We start from the raw sequence: 24,174 nt of genomic DNA, 5'->3' as shown, positions 1-24,174 counted from the left end.
CCTTGCCAATGATGGCAGAAACAGGAAACAAAGCGAACAACGAACGCAACTGACAAAAAATCATTTCCAGGACTTGCACTGTCAAAAGCAAATTAAAAACAAAAAATGCTTAAATTTTGTGGAAACTGTCAAAGATTGTGTACTTAAAAGCGAAATGTCATATATACTTATATACATAAAGTCATTGACGGTAGAATTTAAATATATTGGGAATAAAACATCAATTCTACTTTAATTGCTAGGCCATCATTTGCGGCACTCCTTGGTTCCCTACAGGATCAAAGTCTCAATTAGTCTCAATAAAAATTTTAAATTAGAAATATATATTGCAGTGGTTATATTTTTATTTAAAAATTTGTCGTACGTATTACATATCATTTTTTTATTTATTTTTGTTAATATGTAATATGCAAAAATTTATTATATTTTAAAAAAGTCACAACCAAAATAATGAATTATCGTGCTGCTGTACTTTGGGTTCTAAGATGAGTTTAATTATCTTTATTTTAATTATTAAGATAGTCTGCTATATGCATTTGATTTATTCTAACAGCAAAGCTGAATTCAATAGCTTTTTTCTTGTAATGTTCTTAAAATAAATACACTATAAAATTCGACGTTCTATAAGCATTAACTGCTTCAATGTGGTTTACTTTTTAAGCAGCTCTTTCGGTAACACAGGCCTTCATTGGCTTCATTGGCGTGTTATCATGACCCAGGACTGGGTCTTATTGTTTTAAGACTTTCTGTCTTGTACAATAATATATGCCTGATAATTAGATACATAATATTATTTCATTATTTGTTCGGAGAATGCTAAAGCCACGTACTGAAACCCGCAAAAATTGAATTTACAAAACCTACAATAATTTTCATTATTTTAGATTTTCCATAACCGTTTTAACTATTACGTTAAAAAACTGTAGTTTTATCACTAATTTATATATATTCATAAATGAATGTTAATTTTATAAAAAATTATGTTACAAATCGAGGTAAAACTTTTTTGTATTAGGCCTCACTTAACTTATCGAGTAAAAAGATTAAGCAGATTAAGGGTAAGCAGAGATTGGTCGAATGTTTTTCACTTCTGGAACAACGAAAGATGAAAGATTCTTCACGTTTCCCATGCACAATATTTTTCTTATGCCTCAACACATTAGTTCGTAAAATATGTAAAGGGTGATGCATTGCGATCGCCTTCGTTCGAACGTTAAGTATGCATGTCAGCATATATATAATTTCAAATTGCCCCAATGGAGATCTCTCTACAACTCCCATCTTCATTTCCGTTGCAATTTATTTGATACACCACATTATTTTGTTGCAGCTTTTGTTGTTGGAGAAAATTTTATGAATTGTTAGATTGGGTTTATAAGCACAAAATATGTTGTCTTTATATTAGATCATTTTGGACAATTTTGATGATGAAATCTTAAAATGCCTGCCAAATTTAATAAGTTCTCATCACAAATTCTATATCGAGTTCTTTAATAAAACTCTTCAACAAAAATTTAATGTTATGATGCATTATTGTAGTATAATACGAATAGTGGGACCATTAAAACATCTTTGGGTCTTTCGGTTTAAAAGTAAGCATCAGTATTTGAAGCAATATTGTCATGTCATTAATCAAGGGTCAAAATTCTCTACACACTGTATATTAAAACTACCTTAAATTTTCATATGTATTTCTTACTCATTCTTTTTTCGAATCTTTATGCATATATCTGTCAGGAGTTCAAGAATAAGACAATTTATTTTATAAAGTATCTAGCAGATCTGATTCAGACATTAAAATAAATTATTTTATTAAAAATGAAATAACAATTTAAGAATATTAAAAATAATTTTAATTTCATGTAAGAATTATTATTTACTTTTAAACGAATTAAAGCAACTACGTTTACACTTTTTTCTGAGTTTAAGTTTTATTCCTTCGTGTCTAAGGTGGATTTATTTATCCAATGTTTATACTATTACTTATTTAAAACCAGGTTGAATCATATTTACCGTATCTGAGGTAAAAATATTGCTGGATTAACACATTTGTCATTTATTATTATAAACTCTCAAACATCTTCTAAATTATATGTAGAGCGTTTATGGTGTTAGAGAGAGAGCGTTCTATTACTTCACCTATTTATATATCTAGAAGTAAATAGGTCCACTAAGTAAATTATATTTAAAGACAATATTTGCTCGTCATACATGCTACATATATATATATATATATATATACATGAAATTATGAATATCAATTTATATTTTTATAAAATTTAATAACAAAACAAATGACCAATGCTTTTGGGAACTGCACCCTTGTAAAAGAACTTGTTCATTCTCATTTCATAATTAAAACTTACCCATTGTAAGGCTTGGCATGGCCTTGCTTTTTTTCCATTTATAAAAACAGTAGAGCATAAAACCAAAGCAACACAAAATGCTCATGTAAATTTTTAACAAATTTTTTACATTTATTTACATTTATATTTGCATAATAGAAAATATATTTAACTAGCCTTCAACAGCCCGAAAACTTAACACTACAAACAGTGTAAAACAATTTCCTCCGAAACACCGAAACACCGAAACACCGACCACCGTACACAACAACAATAGCCGCAAGGTAACACTGCCAAAGGACCTGCCCACCGCTGTCAATTAGCGCCAAAAAGTTGCTATTCTTCTCATTGCGTTGACATTTGAAATGACATCGTAAGTAGACAGAATCGTAACATCAATCCCGCCCACTAGAGAACACCGATTGCCTTTAAAAATTCGTCAAGCTCTGCAGTTCCTACTTTTCGGTATTCAAATTTTATGTTTAAAAGAATTGAGAAATGAATAATAATAATTGTGGTAATAAAAAGGAATGTAAAACATCGCATTCAGCGCTAAGAGGATTAACAGTAAATTAAGTCAAGGTAGAGTGAAGGTGCCTTTTTGCAAATATTTGACTTTGAGTTGGCAACTCGGTAGACCGAGTCCCTCACTTTTGTTGCCTTTCTTGTGTTTCGAACTCAATTTTAATTTTGGTTTTTGTGAATGCCAAATCTGTATAAGAAATGTAAATATTTTGTTTTTTTGGGAAAAGTAAACAAATCGCTGACAATTGCCGGTGCTTAAAAATGGTGAGGAATATTGAGTGGACTTTGCCTTAGTGGTGAGCCAAACAATTATGGTCATGAAACCATTGAGATTCTTTTAAATTTTTTATATAAAAAATTTGAAAAATATAATTTTTTTTAAATTCTTTGAAATAAAAACAATTTAAGAAAATCTAAATATTTGCGCGTTCACAGCTTTAAAATTAATTTTTATTTTTTTTTTTAAATTACAGAATGTGTATACTTTTTTTAGAACATAGTTTTGTTAAAAATCTAAAATTCTTATAGATTTTTATAGAATAGTGAGTTTGGTAATTTTTGAAAAAAATGTTCTCCTATTCTAATCTGAAGTTATTTTTAATATATTTATCGGTATTAATCAATTTTCGTGGGTTATAACCATTAGGTTTTATTCTTAACATCCTAGAAGTATGGTCTTAAAGAAAATAAGAAGGTCATTAATAGCTTACTAAAAGAGCATGATTTTGCAAACAAACCTGTCGGCTGACGGATGATACAATACTACTAGAATAACAAATAATATGTCAATGACTTTCATGAGTAGTATTTCTGAACGTTTTAAAAATTCATATTTATATATATATAAAAAATAGACATACTTCCACCAACATTCCAAACTTACAACCCTGTAGGATATTTTTAAACGAATAAATAAACGAACATCCCCATAAATTATTTAATGTGGTGCACTGCATATCATGCAGTTTATGATGGACATATGTTACGATAACGGCCCACTGTGCAGGCCGTACATTCCTGCCTTTGAGAATGTCAACATCTTAGAGAGGAAGAGCAAAAATTCAAAGAGACTAATGTCAGAAATGATCGATATCACCACAACACTGACAAGTAATATTTTAAATTAAGGAAGTATATAGAAATTTACTGGAGAAGTATAAAATACAAAATAAAATAATAAAAATGAAATGTCATATATAATATGGTAAACCAAACAGTTTCTTATTATGTCCTCAGAATTAATAAAAAAACAAAAAACAACCAAAATTGTGGTTATTCAGGAATACAAATATTCTAGTGATATAACATAAATAAAAAATCATTTATCAATAATTAAAATCAATATATCATAAAAAATAGAATATATCCTTCGTTTTACATCATAGAGAAACTAGAAGTATAAGCCTTATATGCATTATACATAACATATCAATTTCTTTTAGAAGCAATACTTATTGCAACATGTTTTTAATATTTGATAGACTATAATTGACTATATTTTTAATTAATAATTAAACTAAATTAACAGACTTCAGCAGTTATATATTAAAAATATTTTAAGTAGAAATAGTAGGAAAAATAGAAGTACTGATTAAGTACTCATCATTAATATATTAATCATTGCTAAAATATTTTTTTTATAGATATATAATTCATAATATACTAAAATAAATTTATCACAATTAATTATTTATAATTATTTTATTATTATTATCATTTACAATTATCATTTTCATATATTGTTGTAGTCAACACATATATTTTATTGATAGATTTCCATTTTAATAGGTTGTGCCTCCATGAAGATTTGGTCAAATAAGTTTAAATAAGGCAATATATCTTATTTAAATATATGTTAAATAGTTCAAACATATTTATAATATAAATATAATTTAATTAATTCAATAAGTACTGTAAGTTTTGGTTAAGTGGATACTTGGTATTATGCGTATATATAAAAAAAGCAAGCACAAAAACGTTTTGGAACTTAAACCCGTATAAAACATTTTGAACCATCTTACACTAGATATAATGAATTGTTTTAATTAAATATTTTTGGTTTTCGAAACCCATATACCTTCCCCAACTTCATTGGTGCGTTTTTTACGACATCATCTTAATACTCCGTTTAAAATTCTTTTCGGAAAATACTACGAATAGTCAAAATTTTTTTTCCCTATAGAGACACAATTATTTAAAATTTTAGATATTAAAGGTTATTTTCTAAATCTATGTATATAGAAGACTGCGTGCATTGAATACCTTACAACTGAAAAGTGATGTGTATTGAATCGGAACAGACTTCATACAAAGATCAAACTACGGAAGACGATATAACTTGGTTATAGTATATGAAGCTAAAAATACATTTCACTTATTTTAGAAGGGAAAATTGAAAGAAGATTAAGAGCAGAGGAAGTAGATAATTGGATTCCGAAATTATATACATTAAACGATTTTTGACAACATAACAATGTTATGGTATATAGCACGCTGTAGAAACAGATTCAGAGAAACTGCTAATAAACAGCTAATAACATATATATATATATATATATTGATATATTGATACATAAAATAATATATACACTCATATTTATTCGTTAATATATTTAAATTTACATTTATATTAGGACTGAATATTTTTGTATATGATCGATAATATTTGAAATCAAATATAGAAATAAAGAAGGAGTAAATATGATATATACTCGTATATCTAAATTTTAAAATTGTTGTTTTTAAACGTTAATGTTGGACTAAACATGTTGTCGGTTTTGGTGGCTAGTTAAGCTTTTTGTCAACCGTTCGTAGTATAATTAAATAAGAGAGTCCTTAATTTTACTTCCACATTAAAAGATTATAACTTTTGAAATTTTACGAACACTTTATAAAGTTTGTATAACAAATAGGTATAGATATTTTTTTGGCGAGCCAGAAAAATATTAACCTAAATTCAAAAAATTTAAAATTTTCGAAAAATTGTATTTGTAATTAAGCAATTGGATTTTTATTAATTTAAGCAAAAAGTTATAAATGTAAAATTTTTCTTTCTAAATTAAACGGAGAAAATTAAATGAAATTCTAACGAGAAGCAATAATAAATTATTACAGATCAAATTGTAATAACTATATCTATAACGTAAAATTCATTTTGTTCCAATTTTAAAATTTATTGTAATTTAATATAATTAATAATTTTGTGGTATTTATAAAATTTGATTCTATTTTAGTTTTCAAATAAATTTTATTTAGAACAAAAAACTTTTTCTTCTTATTAGGGATAAGTTAGTGAAGTAGAATTACTAGATTATATGGACTATAATGTAAAGATTAATAAGGTGAAATCATAAATTGAATATATTATTTATTGCAAATTAAGAAAAATTGATTTACTTCTTAAACAACTATGTAATCATTTTTATTTTTTGGATTAATTCAAATTTTGAATTCGCCCGCTAAATTAAGCTAGCGACTTAAGAAAAATGTTTAACGTTGAACTTGAAAAAAAAGCGTACACAACGGTATTCAAATAAAAATAAAGAATGTTTATATTTAAAACATAACAATTTACAATAGTTAAGTAAATTTGTATAGCTGTGTTTATTCGTTTTTCTTAAAACAACACAGCAATTGCAATTGTTGTTTGTAAATAAATAACAAAAATTAACGAAATTCGAATAATGCAACTTAAGTGTACATTCACTTTGTGTATTGATATAAATTCTGTCCACCAGTCCACGGTTCAATTTTGACGGTTCAATTTATATACGTATGTTACAATCAAACTATAGATGTTTCCAAAAATTACACTAGAAAACAAAAATTAATTCCTTTACTTTCTTTTTCGCTTTTTTCGTAAGGTTCTAGGTACATTTGGGTCTGCTGAGCTCAAATTTTCAACCTACACATCTTGTTGTCTGGCAATAACGGATTAAAATTTTAGGTTTCCAAAGATACGACTTTCATGTTTTCAGTAGGCTTGTGTTACGAATGAATATATAAACATTTTTGCCTTAGACATCTTTCCACAGACTCGGTTCATTACTCCTAAAAAGAGAATTTTTTTAAAATCAACCTGTAGAAACAACTCGTCTTAAAAAATATATGAAAAATCCCTCTTTTTGACAGGAAAAACTGGGCATTCAGGAAAGGATGCGTGTCTCTTTATATAAGAATTGTTTATTAACCCCTTAAAATCGAAGTTAAAATCAAACTTTAACCCGTTATTGCTAGAAATCCAGATGGGTTTCTTAGCACTAACTAACTAACTTACCTAACATTATTGAAAAATCAAAAAATAGAACTTATTGTAGCATAGTGTTATTACTGATGATGGATATTTGGCGTATCCGAAATAGTTATGTGGGCCGCCGAAGAAGATAAGATTGAAATTAATTAAAACTGACAAAGATTAAAAATGATTGGGCTGTCTTTTCTACTTTTTTACTTGAAACAAAATTACTGAAGACTCTTCAAAGTGGCATGGTACATACACACGAATGACATGCTAAGAGACCTTAGAATAGATCCGGTCAAAAAGTACATAAGGGACAGAGTCCCGAATTTATATGCAAAAACCGACAAGCTGCTCTACTTAGCACTATCTAATCTCAGAGTAATCACTAACCGCACAGTACGGTATTCAGATCTTAGATCTTAGATTAGTCAGTGAGATGGGTGGGACTCTGCAAAAACCCCCTAGCTGTCAAAGAGTAAAAGTTTCCAGATGCACTAACTCGGAAAAGGCTCAACATAATAGGTCATAATATATACAAAATATATATGTATATAAATTTATACATAAGAATAAATTTTTATATAAGTTTATTATTTATTAAATTCAATATATATGTTAGAATAAATTTTTGTATAATTTTATTTTTTGTTTTAACAAAACAAAACCATTATTTATATTGTTAAAGATGAATGTGAAAAGGAATGAAAAAAAAACTTTAACTTTAACAGTATAAAAAGTATTATTAAAAAAGTGAACTCGGAACTATTTTAATTTAGTAAAACAAAAACATTTGTTGATTGGTGTTAAATTGTATAAGAAATTTTGATAACAATTAAAACACAATAAACAATAAAAACCTAAAATAAACTTGTCATTACAATAATTCTAAAGGACGTTTGAAAGAGATAAAAATTCTGTTGCTGATATAAGCAATCAATGGCTTTTGATCTGTTATCGATTATTGTTTCTTATCGGCTGATAAAAATTATCGTGCATTATTGTTTTTTATAATGCAAATCTAAATCGCAAACAAGAACCTGCAATTATTTTGGAATTTAATTTAAATGAGAAATTTTAAACTTTCCCATTATCAACAAATTATGAAAAATGCCATAATTATTTATTGTGCTCTTAATTGTGTAATGGTTTTCACTATTATGTAACTGAACTACTTAGAAGTTATTAGAGAAAGAAATATTAAGAATATGGAAGACTAAATATTCTCTTCATGGTTTTTTATTTCATTCTCCATTGAATTTTAATTTCGATTAAAGTATTTGCCAATTTAGTTGAAAAGTATGTATTTTGAAAATACAAAATCCTCTGCGAATTATTTTGTACACAAATCAATTGAACCATCTGTGCTCCTCAAAGGTAAACACGCAGATTGTTTTGAATGTTGAGAATAATTTTATTCAAATTATGCAGCTTTTAGCTTGGAGAAATGCAAATTACAATTTCATTGATGCAAGTTTTCTACTTTCAATCTTTTCCAAACTTGACAAATGAATGTTCACATATTTAAAGAGTTTCAGTCAAGCATAAGAGTCTTAAAATGTTTTTAATTACAAAGAAGACGATATGGATGGAAACTGTGGAGCAACACTAAATGTCAGGTACCTTTCCAGTATTAAATTTAAATAATATGGAATATGAATATTGATGTATTGGAATTTCGTAGTTTTGAAAAGTAATTTGTATTTGATAAAATAATTTTGAAAATAATTAAAAAGATGTTAATTTAAAAACATATAAAACTAATATAAAACTAACTAATATAAAACTCAAGTTTAAAATGTTTTAAAGAGGGATGAGAAGTCATATTGAAATACTTTTTAGGCCGTGTGCGAGTTTGAGTAAATTAAAATTTCTTGGGGTTTTTTTGCACTGTACTTATGTAAATATTTATTTATTGCACTTAGTTATTTTTTTTTTTTGGTTAAAAGTTTTCAAATTCATTTATTTATTTATTAAACATCTTTTAAAATTTTTTTAATGGTAACAACTAATTTACCTAATTTTTATCTAATTTACCCTACTCGAAATTCTGGTAAATACTAACATTCGCTGCCATACCGACATAATTTACTATTTTCCTCAATTTACCATCAATTTACTCGAACTCACACACGGCCTTAAATATAAAGTATTTAAGAAAATACTTTTAAGTATAATTTAAATTATATTTAAAATTAAAAATTTTAATTTATATTTATTTCTAATTATTTTTCAGGAAGTTAGGGAATACAAAATATGTGGGTATCACAACGGGACATTATTTGAGCTCAATTGAGCTTTGGCTACAAGGCCGCCACTCCAACCTAATCTTACTCAGGCAATATGAAAATATTTTCTATTGGGAAATAAAACGAGGAAACGAGGTTCAAATAAAAGCAATAGTAACTATAATAAGTATACTTATTTTATTTGTATATTTATATTTTGTATATATATTTTATAAATATATTTAATTTATTACTTATATTTGAATGCGTTATAACTTATACAGTTCAAATCCACTGTAGACATTTAACACAGTGGTATGACGTATACAATTTATAAGAAAAATTACCAAAATTATAAAAAAAAAGTCGTGATTAATAAAAAAAACTCCGCAAGTTTGTGATATATTTTGATTTTGTATGTTTTGTGTAATTTTAAGTGAAACCCCGAATTAAATTAGTTTTTAATATTTTTAACCTTTTACTGTTTATTCCTGACTATTTGGTAGGTTTATATAATTCTTCCGTCGGCATATTAAACTAGTTTTAATTTGGTTGCATTTAAATGGAGATTTTATCGAAACTCGTAATATTTACGGCTTGGGGCACTCGTAAATCATTTCACCGAAAACAACGAAAATAAACAAAAACAAATAAAAATTAAACGAATTGTGCCAATAATTTTGTTTGTTTGTTGATTTTCGTATTTGTTTCGCTTTTGCTAATTTGGAGAGTTTCGGAGAAATTGCCGCAGCTAATTTGGGTTTCAAACGTGCTTTGAAGCTGATTTTGAATTTGTTGTTGTTTGAATTTATCATGACGCAATGCAAATTCATATTTAGTTTTTTTTTTTTTTAAAAAAATTATTATTTTTTTACCAATTAATATCGTGTGCTTTGGTGTTTTTAAATAAATAAAAATTATTTTAATATATAATGATTCGTTCGTATTTACTATAAAGAATTGCTAAGGCAATAATTAAACATTATTTAAAATATTTATTTTAAAGGGCTTTGAAATCTTTAAACGTATAAAACTATTTGTAATTAAAAAATTATTTTATTTTTAGATATTTTTCATAATTTTCATTTAATGAATGATGTCAATTCGGTTCATAAAAATATGCAAAAGACGAAGCAACGCACAACGCAACTTGGCATGCCTCCAAGTATCCACTTTATGACCAAAACAGTACAAAAAATATTCAAATCATGTAAGAAAGGAAAACTACTCACTTTTGCCAAGCAAAAAAGTTTGGAATTGTATCAGAAATTGCACGTCAGTTCAATTTATGACGATTCAATTCCAAACTTCACGTGTTTGTTTATTTCCTGTTGGAAATGTACTGTTGGAGTTACCGAAATGTGATGGTGCCAATTGGAATAACTGGATAAACTCCCTTCGACACTGTGACGCTGTGACACTGTGCAGCAAAAAGGTCTGTCAATATTTTAACACAAAAAATCACAGAAAAAAATAAATAACACAAAATCCAAAAAAAAAAAATAATCACAAAAATATTTTGTTGATGAGCACAGCAAAACTTAAACAGGTAAAACGGAAATAACGCGCCAAACGCAAAATATAATCGTCAAAATCCCGTTGTCATACAAAACGAATACACAACAATATCACGCACTAACATTAATATAAAATATGCAAGCGAAGTAGACAACCATCCAAATCGAAATCTTTGCGGCAACTGAGCCAAACGACAGCTGGAGTGCGTCCAAGCACATGAAAAATCATAATATGAATTCATAAAAAGCGAACACAAAGCAACAAAAAAACACAATAACAACTACTTGCGAAGCTTTGTACGGATAAAATAAAAAGCGGGCGGGGTAAGTACTGGGGCAACGTGTTTTGCGGCAACAAACACGTTTAATGCGAATATGATGAGCACAACAAAGAAGAGAAAAATAACAAAACGAAATGTAGACGCTAAAAATTATTACCATTCGTGCTTCGCAAGAGGCAAGTTGTGCTTGCATCCTCACAACAACAGGTGGTTTACGCATATCTGTGTGTGTGCCAACACAAAACGAAAAACCATTGTTATTGTTTTTTATTACTTCGATACTAATCACATGCCAAAGCTTTTATATTAACTGGTGAGCTTTCAAACAGCTGACTGTGTTTTGACAGTGGGATTACGTTAATAAGTTTCTTCTCAAAAATTTCTTGTTTAAATATAATTTAATTTATTTAATAGTAACAAAACTTTTATTATACAGTTTAACATATTCAATAAAAGCAAGATGTATTCTCGTTTATGGAAGTTAGAACAAACGACTTTTCATTTTAATCTGAGAAATATAACTTTTATTAATTTTAAAATTTTTAAATTTGCCTTGACTTTCTTACAATGATAGATAAGAAACTTTCAAAAAGTGTTTTATAGAGAGAATGAAAGACGATTTGAAAGGTTTTTGGTATTTTGGCCTCAAATTTATTAAAAATAATTTATTTTATTTAACAGAACCAAAACTTTTATTATACAGTGAAACATATTGTATAAAAGCAGTTTGTATTCTCATTTATGTTAATTAAAGTAAAACGATTTTTCGTTTTAATATGAGAAATACATCTTTTATTAATTTTAAAATTTTTTAAATCTACCTTAATATTCTTCCAAGGCAATTCTAATAGTGATACATTTATTAATTTTAAAATATTTTAATTTTTTAATTAAATTAATTGTAAATTTTAATTTACAAGGCACTTCTGACAGTAATACTTAAAAGAGACAATGAAAGACAGTTTTAAAGATTTTTGTTCTGGCACATCATTTTTCAAAAAACTTGTTTCATTTATAATTCGTGGTAAAAAGCTGATTTGCTATTTTGTGCTTTTGCTTTTGTGGGAAAATCAAAAACAGCTGTTAATCAATTTAAAATTTAATTTCAAAACATAAGTGATGACAAGCCATAATATGTATCATTGTTAATATTTATGAATAAATAATTAATTATTGAAAATCTCAAATTTAATTGATATTGTGAAAGAAATGACAGCGGCTATTAATACATTAAGCACAGTACTGACACAAAACAAAAAAATAAATTAGTTTTAAGATTATATCTTAAAAATATATAATTATAAAATATATAAACAATAAAAATTATAAACAAAAAATGTATATATTATGTATACACAAATATGTAAAATTTATTTTACAAAGTTTTTCAATAAATCAATACGTTTATGAATTGAACGCCGTATTAGAATCGAGTTTAAAAAAAATCTTCTATTTTTACAAATTTTAATTAATTAATATTTTTTGTTTTTATTTAATATTATATATATAAAGAAACTTTTTAAGTCGAAAAACAAGAAAAAGTCAGCTGCTAATCAAGACATGTTAGCACATCTGTTTGAAATATCTTTCAAAATATTTTTCGAAAGATTTTGACTGCGGTGAGCTGAAAGATAGTTGCCAGAATTGCCCGGTTAGTCTATGGTTATGAAAATGCAGAGTTATAGTTCACATGCTACAATCTAATACTGATAAGTAAATTTTATGCAAATATATTACGGTCAAAATTTGTTTGCATGGTATTCTGCATCTACGTAAAATTATATTCTAAGTAAGAATAAATGAATGAATGCTACTTAGGTATATGGTGAGTGTATTAAGTTGTACAATACTAACTACTCTCGTTTTTTTTAACAAATTCACTTATATACTACAAATACATATATAGAATATATATATATGTAATTAATTCTATTCATAAAGATTTACAACGAGATATTTCATATTTCATTTTTATATATGAACTATTTTTATTTGTCATATATATATATTAATCTAATACGATGTTGAAATATGTCGATGAATCAGATGAAGGAATGAATCCTCCTTGATTAACTAAGAAAACCATTTTGATTCCTTATAGTTGTAGGTAAAAGGATTGGCATATTAGAACCAGAAGAACGAATTAATAAATGTATCTGGTCAACGTTGAGAATTTCGTTTGATGCTGAACAAGCCTGGACATAGACACAATTGGTGCTTCGGCGTCTCTTTTTCATGCGGCGATGAACATGTATTTAATCTTATAATCCAGTGACCCGTTACGATAGATATTAACCCAGATATTTCCGATTTGCTTTTATGTACCAAGTCGAAAGCTCTTAATTTGGAGTATACTATACATTTGATTCTGAAGGTACATAGCACAGTAGGTTCCATAAAAAATGTGCTAAGTCTATGTACCTCAACTGCGCGCTCCTGCTATATATTACTTTCCTGCGATATTAGAATGCCCATCAATTCCAACTAGAGTAACCTTGGAGCTACTACTTAGTATGTTAGTACATTGTCTACATTCGTAAACTATTTCAGACGAAATACATACTGCTGAAAGAGGCAACTATTGCCTGACAATCAGTGGGAATTTATGTTTCAGGTTTAGCTTTTTTCACTTTAATTTTATCATTTTTCCGATGTTCATTTAAAAAGAAGCATTCAGACATTTGTGATTTTATCACTTCAACGATTAATGAGTTACCGTGATATGAAACACGTCTAAATGAGCCTTATATTAATATTTTAATCAAGTGAGGACTTGAAATTTCAATTATTTAAATCATCTTATTCTCATAGTGAAGTAAAAAAAATCAAATGAAAAAGTTATACTTAACCAAAAAGTTGAGTTTAAAAAATCTTAAATATTATTTAGAATAAATATCCTTTTAATAAAGCCTAAATTATAAGTAGAATGGGTACTATTTATTAAAATAGAGATTAAATAAATTAATTATTTACCAAAATATGTATATATATCATATGTTTTCTGCATACAATTTTCAGAAGTATATATATATATATATATATATATATGCAAACGTAATAAGTATTTCAATTAATTAATTTATTAATTTTTTAATTTAAATATAATAATAGAATAGTTAATAAAATAGAATAGAATATATCTACTACAATAGTTTTTTAAATTAAACATTGCTTACACATTGCTCGAATAAAAAATAAGACTTACCGAACCACCACGCATATTTCGTAAAGGATATCCACCTCTTTGTTGCATTTTCTTTCTAACCTTGCGATGAGGACGGCTAACAAAAAGATCCTCTACGCTGCTACTGGAATATTCGCCACTTTCAGAATTATTACCTAATTCTGCGTCCCGTTCACTGAGCTGTGAATAGCCAACCTCTTCAAAGCGATTGAATTTAGCGCCGATAGAACCGAATACACCTACAGTGCTGCCAACGTTACCACTTGCTCTGTTGGATTTCGAATGTTGTCGTCTATTTGAGTTCCTTGTCTTTGATCGTTTATTATTCTCAATTCTTTCATTAGCATCGGCAAATTCTGCTTGTTCTATCGGACTTGAACTTAAAATTTCTAACCAAGAATGCATAGTAACTAATCGAAGATATTAAATTGTTGTAATTGGAAAAAGTAGTAGTAACGTAGAGTTAGTTAGAATTCTTTACTCTAAAATATAAATATTGAGCAGATTAATAGAATAGTTTTATTTTATTAGTATTTTAATGGATTAAGTGATAAAAAAATGAGATTAGCCACAAACCGAAAATGAGCGATGATATATTACTCAGATATATTGATTTAAAAAAAAGATTTATATTATTGAGCATTTACACTAAAAGATTTTATATTTAATAAATATATAACAATTTTAATTAAAAATGTTTATAAAAGCTTACATATTATATTTACGAATATATCATTATTAAGCAAAAAATAATGAAAGAGAATAATTTATTGTGACTGCTTACTACATCTGTCTGGAGTTCAAAATTTTTAATGTACAATATATTAAAAATGTTCAAATTATAGTTCAAACGTATCTTTATTCTTCTAATAGGTTAGATAGGTTATATTCTAATTATTACCCAAAAAGTGTTGACTTATTGATTGTGAAACAGTATGAGTTGAAAAGCCTAATATAAATATATGATAATATAGTCAGAAAAAACCAATGCAGTGTAAGAAGGTGCATTTCGTGGTACAAAAGCCACGAAATATCTCCATAATTATGACTTTTCTGCGAATAGCGTTTTAAGTCAACGTTTTATGACACTCAAATAACACAAGTGTCACTATTTATATCTTGAGCCTTGGCCATCTGAAGTTTCCATACGAAAGTTTGACGTTATTAAACATAACCAACCTTCGACTTTTCATCAAAAGAGCGTTATTTGTGTTATACACAGTGATTTGTATATTGAGTATATAAGACTGTAATAAGTGACGATCATGGATATATACGTAAGAGCTAGAGCGTAAACAACAGTCGATTGCTTCTTGAAACATGAAGATAAACGAAATCCAACAGAAGTTATTCGCGCTTGAAGCCCTTCAAAACAAATAGTCGGTTGTTTTTTCGGGACAACTGATCTCATCTGGCAACTATACCATTACATAGTATACCATGGTATACAACCATTTATTTACTGGAAGTTTTCAGTGAAATACGGAAAACAAACAAGCGCCGTCGGATCTTCTCCATCTTCATCAAGATAATGCGAGTGCTCACACATCTAGTCTAACAACCAACTATTTGAACATTCAAAAAATCGTGTTGATAAGTCATCCGCCTGATTTACATACAGTCTTGATTTGGTATTCCGTGACTTCTTCTTGTTGCCGAACGTCAAGAGTAAATTGCGTGAACAACGACTTTTGTCGGTGGAGCCCTTGTTGTATTTAAAAACCATGTTTTGGAGGTGTCTGAAGAAGATTGGAAAAAATAATTTTACAAATGATTCGAACGCATGCAAAACTGCATTAATCATAAAGAAGAATACTTCAAGAAACAATAAAGCAATTTTCAACGACAAGTTAATATTTTTTCATTATTAGGCTCAAATTATAAATCCTGATCCTCGTAGTCGTTGGTAACAGTTTGGACAAATGGAAGGAGTTCATAATGTATTACAGTACGTTAACGGATAATGTTAACATCACCTTGATTATTGAACGAATTTGGTCCTATATTTTTATTTTTAGCTAACGGCATTTGCCTGATTGTACCGGGTCATATGAATATCCAGATACAAGACAGGCTTGTCTTTTCATGATTTTTGAACACCGAATCTTTGATTTCCTTGGTTTACTGTTCATCAATTGTTGTTGATGATCATTCGTCCGATTTTTGTGTTTAACAGTTTTTCTAATTCAATTAACTTTTAACAAAGAAAAGACAATTATCTAAATTTTACCCAATCTTTCACATCACGATATTAGAAATCTACATTTAAGTGTAAAATTAAGTGAATTAAGTAGAGTAGTACAGTTATTGCATTATACTGGCAGTATAAACTGCCATAATAAACTGATTAAGCGATATCTGTTGTTAGAAGATTTACTCCAGTTTGTATCTTTAAGGAGATGTACCCATCTTGTCAGAAAGATGGTTAAATATTAAGAAGAGGAGATTCAATTTCTTTTCCTGATTGGTTAACATACCTATAAGTTGAGTTACTGTCGCTATAAATACTTCATATTTATAAATATTCTGCATTATATGTAATAAAAATTTTCAATACAACCTCATACAATTTTAAAAAGTATTAAGATTAGTATTATTTTTATGAGACCTTTTTAGTTGAATTCTCAACTTTTTTGCTTGGAAGAACAGTTGAGGTTGAGGTTGGCTTAATGGTTTTAAGATTAATAGGAATACTTTTTGTTAATGTCATTTTACTTTGTGTGACAAATTATCTTTCCAATTAATTATTTATTAATTTAATTACTAATTAATTTTTTTAACCATATATCGTTGTCTTATTACTCTGTCTCTTCAACTTTCTTAAAAATCGGATAAATGTGTTAATATTAAAATAAGCCATCTTTTGGATTAAGTGGATTTAATAGAATGAAATAGCTATGATATAAAAATAAAATTGAAGATAAAAGACATTCATCTATAGAAAACAATTAATTTCTTGCCAAAAATAATAAATAAATAAATCCATAAAGAGCTTGCTTTCTATGTAAGCCAATGAAGATTATGGAAAGGTAAGTTTAGTCCTCAATCTGTTGGCAATCTAGTTAGGGAAAGTGTGTAACTTTTGCAAATGAACTTAGAAATGTTTCATAGAGGCTCTTCGAAGCTGAGTTTTGTTACTGTTATTACATATTTTCGTTTTTATTCAGATTTTCTATGCTACGTATGCGCAATAATGATTCCGTGAATTAAGTTGCGATTGAAGGTAAACAACAACGAACTTCATTGAATGAATTGGGTTAAGGCATTTGCACAATCAACAATTGAAAGCTGAAGAATTCAAAAGGAAAGATACTTTTTATTGCAATTCCTTCGTTTTAGTTCAGATACACTTAGCACAATTTGACGTATTTGGAAAGTTTGCTAGAGATTCGTTCAGTAAATCGTTTAGCTGTAAGTAATTGACTTTAACAAGCCTTGAGATATCAAGTGTTTGCTATTTTAATTGTTCACTTGTTGAGATTTAATTTTAATTTTTTTCTGCATGGGCACCATTTATTGCACTGGGCGTGGAAGTGTTACGCTTCGTGGGTGAATTTTCGAAGCGGTATTTGTGCATCAACTCTTCCAGATGGGTGAAACCATCAAAATACTTTTATCGCCTTGTTAACAAAATCCACCAGTCCACTGATTGGTTATAAAATCGGCAAACAAATTAATGTCTGTACTCTTTTTTTGTAATCTGAGGTAGTGAACCAGAAAGGAAGACTCAACAATAATAACAAACACCATCAAAATTTCTTACAGTTTAAAATACTTTAAACTAGGAATTAAATTGATAGTAAAATATATCTAATTGAATACGTATTTTTCAAAAACTTTTTCTACAAAAATCAATTTTCAACTTGCAATTTGAAAACTCTTATTATTTTTATATATCATAAAATCAGAAATTAGTACGATTACGTTTGGTAATAAAACCTCCCAACTTCGTGTACATTAATAATCTGGTTAACAATATAGAGGTTAAAAAAATTCTGAACGGCCAACTAATACTGCTCTAGAGATTGCTTACTTCACCCATTACAATGTTTTTTACTGTTCGAAGCGTACACCATATAAACCTACAATTTTGGGAGATGATTGTGAACTTTTTTAACAAGATTATGCCATTTATTTAATAGAAATATGCATCTATAACTTAATTATATCAGCAAAATGCTGAGAATCGATAATATATTGTTTTAGCTCCTTAGACAATACTGGGCTTGTCATACTTTTTCGTTAAACTCTTACTAAGCATAGGATAGGTAAGATTATACCGACTTTGCTAGAGATCCACTTATGCCCATTCGCTTATTATGTTACTCTTAAAATTTTGTAATGGTTTAAAAACTTTCTGCAAATTTTAGTACAACCTAAAATGTTCTTTAAAAACACGTAGTGAGTCTGAACAGTATTCTCTAAACAGTTAGTCCAGTATGATATTTCATCGTTGAGCATGCGTTGGACAGTCACATGTTATTTTATCTTCTTGCATTGATCACTAATCCATTGTAACTAGACAATAAATCTACCACAATTCATAAATTACTAAACTCTTTCTTATTTATATGAGTCTATCTTTCATTTGCATATCGTTAAGTCCTTTTATCTTATCTTAAACTGTTCAATACAAAAAAATTTTAACAATTATTTGCATGATACCAGCTGTATGATCAAATCTTTCAGACGTTCCAGATGAGCACGGAAAGCACTACTCCTGGCCAGTTCATATACATTGCAATTACCTGTGATATCCATGATTTCAGTAACTTTTTATATGATGTCAGCAATGTTACTTTTTCAGATGTTTCGAACAAATATCTAAGGCACTCCGTCTACTCAGCTCATCCGTCACGCGATTGACTGATATATACGAGTAACTGAATTTAAAGACAAAGAGACATTTATCTCGTTCAATGGTATAAAGCAGTTAAAACCATGCCAAATCTTAATTGGACTTAACTCGAGTACTTTAAAGCAGCTTAACTATTTTATTGTGTACATATACCATTTGATCAAAAAAAAAACGAGAAGTTGAAAAAACATGCAAAATTTTAATTTTTAATAATTTTCTTTATTATCGCTTTCAAAGTACTCTCCTCCTGCGGCAATACATGCATGCCAACGCTTGATCCAATTTTCCATACAAGTTTTATAGGCCGCCGAAGGTATGGCCTTTAGTTTACGCAGCGAATTCTCTTTTATGGCCTCTATGGTCTCAAAACGCGTTCCTCGCAATGGCTATTTGAGCCGGGGCTTCCCCCACGGTTCCACGAGGCAATGTCTGGAGAGTACGGTGCTTGGTTGATGATATTGGTGGAGTTTTTAGCTTTGGCCAAAAACTGCTACACAACCAACGCTGTGTGAGCCGGTGCGTTATCGTAGTGTAAAATCCTTGAGTTTTCCTTTCATAAATCTGGCCTCTTTTTGCGAATGGCCTCACGCAAACGACGCATAACGGCAAAATAATACTCCTTATTGACCGTTTGACCGTCCGGAAGGAATTCATAGTGCACCACACCACGAATATCGAAGAAAACAGTCAGCATAACTTTGATTTTGGACCGACTTTGGCGTTCTCTTTTCGGTTTCGGCTCACCTTCGAACCACCATTCGGTCGATTGTTGTTTGCTGGTCATGTCAAACGTATAGACCCATATCTCATCATCAGTTATGACGCGTTCAATGAATGTGAGGTCATTATCTGCGTTGGAAATCACCTTTTTGGCCACATCACAACGACGATTTTTTTGAATGAAATTTAGCTAAAAATCGCCACACGAAAATATTTCGACTTCTTTGTATAGACGTCAAACAAAAATTAATCGTACGATATGCGTTAAACTTTGACAGAATGTGTATAATAGTGTTGCCGGCGTGAAAATAAAAAAAATTTACCGGTTGGATAAACGTATCCAAGTTTTTTTTTGATCACACGGTATATATATTGCTATTCAATATATTATCCACTTCAAGTCAAGCCACAGCATCCCTAATAGTGAGCACATTCGTCCGAAAAACACCGCAGTGATAAGGATGTCTATAATATGCATTTCTTTTCAGTTTCTTCTCAAGTGACTCCAAGACAATCGTTTTTCTCTAGATTTCCTTTACACACAATAGAAAGGAAGCCTTCCGAAATCCAGTTGAAACTCAATTTATGAATATAAATTATAAAAATATGAAAATATTGAAAATGAAGTACTGTGGAATCTTAACAACCTTCTCAGTAAAATAAATTCCTTAATATCTTTAGTAGTACTACTCCAGTGACACCATTTAACTTAAAAGTTAAGGTACTGTTTTATTCGAAAACATTAATAAGTTTGTCGAATTTATTGCAACAGACATTTGTTAAAATACATATTTATTAAGAACGTAGTCAATATTAAAAAACTAGGAGTATCTTTTAGGTGCACTAGATACTTTTTTTGATGTATGTAAAACGTTTTCATAAGTCACGATATAAAAAAAACATTACCGAATTGCCAATTTAAATTAACGTTTTTTTAAATATTTTCTTAGGATTTAATAAGAAACGATCCCAATATACAGTTTTTATTTAGTTACCGACCAAATGTAGCGAACGTTCTCTAACTGAAGATATCAGCCAACGATTATTCTCCGCTGAGCACTCAAAAAACACTTAATACGCCATTTAATCAAAATTTCTAATATATCTTAATACTTATTTTCTCCATAGATCATGGATGAGCGAAAATTTCATTTAATTAGGTTAGTGTTTTATTCCAGCCATTTTACCAAATAAATTTCATTTTGAAATACATGTTCGGAAAATGAAAAACATATTAAAAAACTTAGTAATTCATTATACTGATTAAGTAATTAACTACTCTTTTACAATACCATTTTAAAATTGCTCGTAAATAGTAGTGTAGACCATTTATTTCGGATTTAAATGCTTCTATTTTTCCATGGCGTAACAATGTTCCACATAATTTAACATCTGTAATAAGTTTATTGCTTAATGAAATTAGCTTCGTTGCTGCTATTAAAATTTATATATAGAAAGAATTATATGTATTCATGTTAATTAATTTCCCAAAAACTATTGAAATAATTAACTGTAGGTGCCTTCTTCAAATGAGCGGTTTTCCTCTGATAAATTAATATTCGCTGGGCGAATACATGAAAGAAGTTTTCATATTATATTCGGGAGCTTCATTCCAATTTTTGGACATGGAGTACTAAAGATTTTTAAAATATTTACGCTCTAACACTTATCTAATCTGATTTATCCGAAAATGTATAATATAACGTACTTTCTAACCACAAACGTTTCTCTATAAAGAATATGTTCTTTAATTTTAATTTAGATACGTAGTACATATTCAACGCTGTATTAGATAACCTCTTCACATATATAAAGCTATGGAACCTATCCAATAAATGGCGGGCTGTATACTGTGCCAACCTTAGTAAGCTGTCTATACTATGTAAATAAATAAATAGTGATAGTTTTACATACTATCAACAGAACTTTTAAATAAAGACGACAGTGAGACCACTGTCACAACAAACATTTCAAACATATGCAGTTCTCAACATACTCATTATTATTTATAACGTATATATTTAAAAACGAATAGTTATCACAGAACTATTTTAAGTAATAGGCTATTAAAGCACCCCGACCTAAAAAATCTATTGTGCGCTGGATCACAGAACTATTGATATTGAAACTTAATTATCCATATAGGCATAATAATTACAATAATGAAATATAATAAACATCTGATTTTATATAAAACATATTAAATAACATCTATTGTCCAGATATCCAGTTGTTGAAAAACCCGAGCTTGAAAAACCATTCCTAGTAACTACAAACAACTATTATAAACTAATATCAGATGTGGATGGTTATTGATTCAAGAGTACATGTATCTTAAAACTCCTCTAGAAAACCAAATCACTAGGTGTGGAATCATATTATTATATATATTTTATATATATATTTATATTTTATATATTAACACAATGATACCTTAGGCGATCTACGTCTAATTTGAAGTAGCCTTAGCCTCAAATATAAAACCTGTTTCATACATTAAATTAAATATTATTTATATATGCTTTATAAAATATTTATAATTGAATATATAATCAAAATATTTAATATATGTAGTGTCTAAATATATTATGAAATAACATAACATATTTAATTTTTGTTTTAAATAAAATATTTAAATTTTATTTTAAAAAAAAAATTATGATCGGACTATTTTTGAAGATATATTATTAATTTTCGATTAAATATGATTTAGTTTTGTCTTTTTATTTAACTTAATTGGGTGATATAGAGTATGGGTTTTCTCTTTAGAAGAGAGCAATTTTTGACTGAGTGACAAATGCAAATCTACTACTAGTGACACACATATCTCATGGAAAATGGAATACAATTCTGACCCTCTCCATATGGGTTTTAAAGGTAAAAGCAACTGAATTTTGAAATTACGTGGAATTTTATAATTGATATCAAATAAAAACTTATAGGAATAAATAATTATTAAAAAACTATATATTGTCATATTAATAGTTTTGTAAGTTAAGCCACTATTGCGTCCATACTCTCCATTAATATCATTTCTGCTAATAACTTCTTCTGTGAAAAAGTGAAGGCATCTTTTAAAAAGACGCTTCTAAAATCTTTGTGAAAAGCTTTAATAGAACTTTTCAAATTTCAAATAAAGCAATCCCTTTTCAGCTGATGAGTTGTCCTCAGTTATTGGTATTTTTTGATGCCATATGCCAATTTTAGCCCAGTGTAATTCAATGTACGAGTATATAGGTATCACAAAAACTTCTTGATAGTTTAGATGCGATGAATATATTTTATATCTGGAATAGTTCTAAGTACACTTTAGTTAAATATTTTGTTTTTTGAAAAGGTTTATGTTAATAAAATAAAAGAATTGTGATTTAGTTTTTAATTATATATATTCCTCTATATTAATATTTACGACGTTTCGAAGTTTGTTTGGTTTCTTCCTCAGGGCGAACTATTATTTCAACTGCTCTTGGAAATAATACTCCCATAATAAAAACAATTGTTTTATTCGTTTTCCGTATTTCTAAAACCATTAACTTTCTTTCACAAATTGTTGCCAATTTATCTATCGAGATGACAGTTTGATGTGTATAACATATCTAGAGTTGTAGGTAACTAATTTAAATCCAGTATAATGCAATACGTCCGTCAGAAAATTTTACAGTTTGCTTGAGATATTCGTTGAAATGCCATTACCCTGATATCAGAGAATGATTTTGTGTTCGATAGAATATAATTGTATTCTATGTCAATCAGTATTTAAGATAATTTGTATAAAGTTATTTTCTTTTATAGAGTACCACATTAACAATATTGGTTCACATTAAATTATTAACAATAAAAAATTTGATACAACTAAGCATAATTTTTCACAGTGTATTTGTTTTGTTGACTAAATTAATAAAACCATCAAAGCCGCATTAGCATTTTCTAACCATTCAAGCCGACTTAGCATAGCCGCACATAAAAGTTCTTGAAAGAACAGTGCTCCACTGGCGAGAGAACAGCAATAATAACAACAACAATAACGGCAGCAACAACTAACAATAACTAAGACTACAACGATTAACTAAGCTACATGCAAAGCCAGGCTTGTTTGTGTTTGCTTTCTTTCTTTCTTTAAACGGAAATTTACGTGAACGTTCTTCTCCGATGGACGTAAACAGCCAAAGAAACACACAAGCAACATATGTGCAGCACAGCAAAAACCCCAGCCGAAGACAGGCTAACTGCCAGCAACAGTTAGCACTGCGCCAGCGGCAGCAGAAGCTTCTACGCCGGC

General features: G+C 28.5%; 1 protein-coding gene across 1 annotated transcript in view; it reads right to left on the bottom strand.

Annotated features, from left to right (window-relative positions):
* Positions 1–6,546: 6,546 nt before the first annotated feature.
* LOC119671016 overlaps positions 6,547–24,174 on the bottom strand; it is a 43,251-nt gene continuing 25,623 nt past the window's right edge. Inside the window, exons 3-4 of the mRNA XM_038081499.1 lie at positions 14,339–14,799; positions 6,547–6,920 (exon numbers count right to left, since the gene is read on the bottom strand). Coding sequence (XP_037937427.1) covers positions 6,915–6,920; positions 14,339–14,722 — 390 coding nt within the window. The 5' untranslated portion in view covers positions 14,723–14,799 and the 3' untranslated portion in view covers positions 6,547–6,914. The remainder of the gene's footprint in view (positions 6,921–14,338; positions 14,800–24,174) is intronic.

The sequence above is a fragment of the Teleopsis dalmanni genome, chromosome 1 (assembly GCF_002237135.1).
Source record: "Teleopsis dalmanni isolate 2A chromosome 1, ASM223713v2, whole genome shotgun sequence".
NCBI classification, from domain to species: Eukaryota; Metazoa; Arthropoda; class Insecta; order Diptera; family Diopsidae; genus Teleopsis; species Teleopsis dalmanni.
This window is presented reverse-complemented; position numbering and strand designations above follow the sequence as displayed.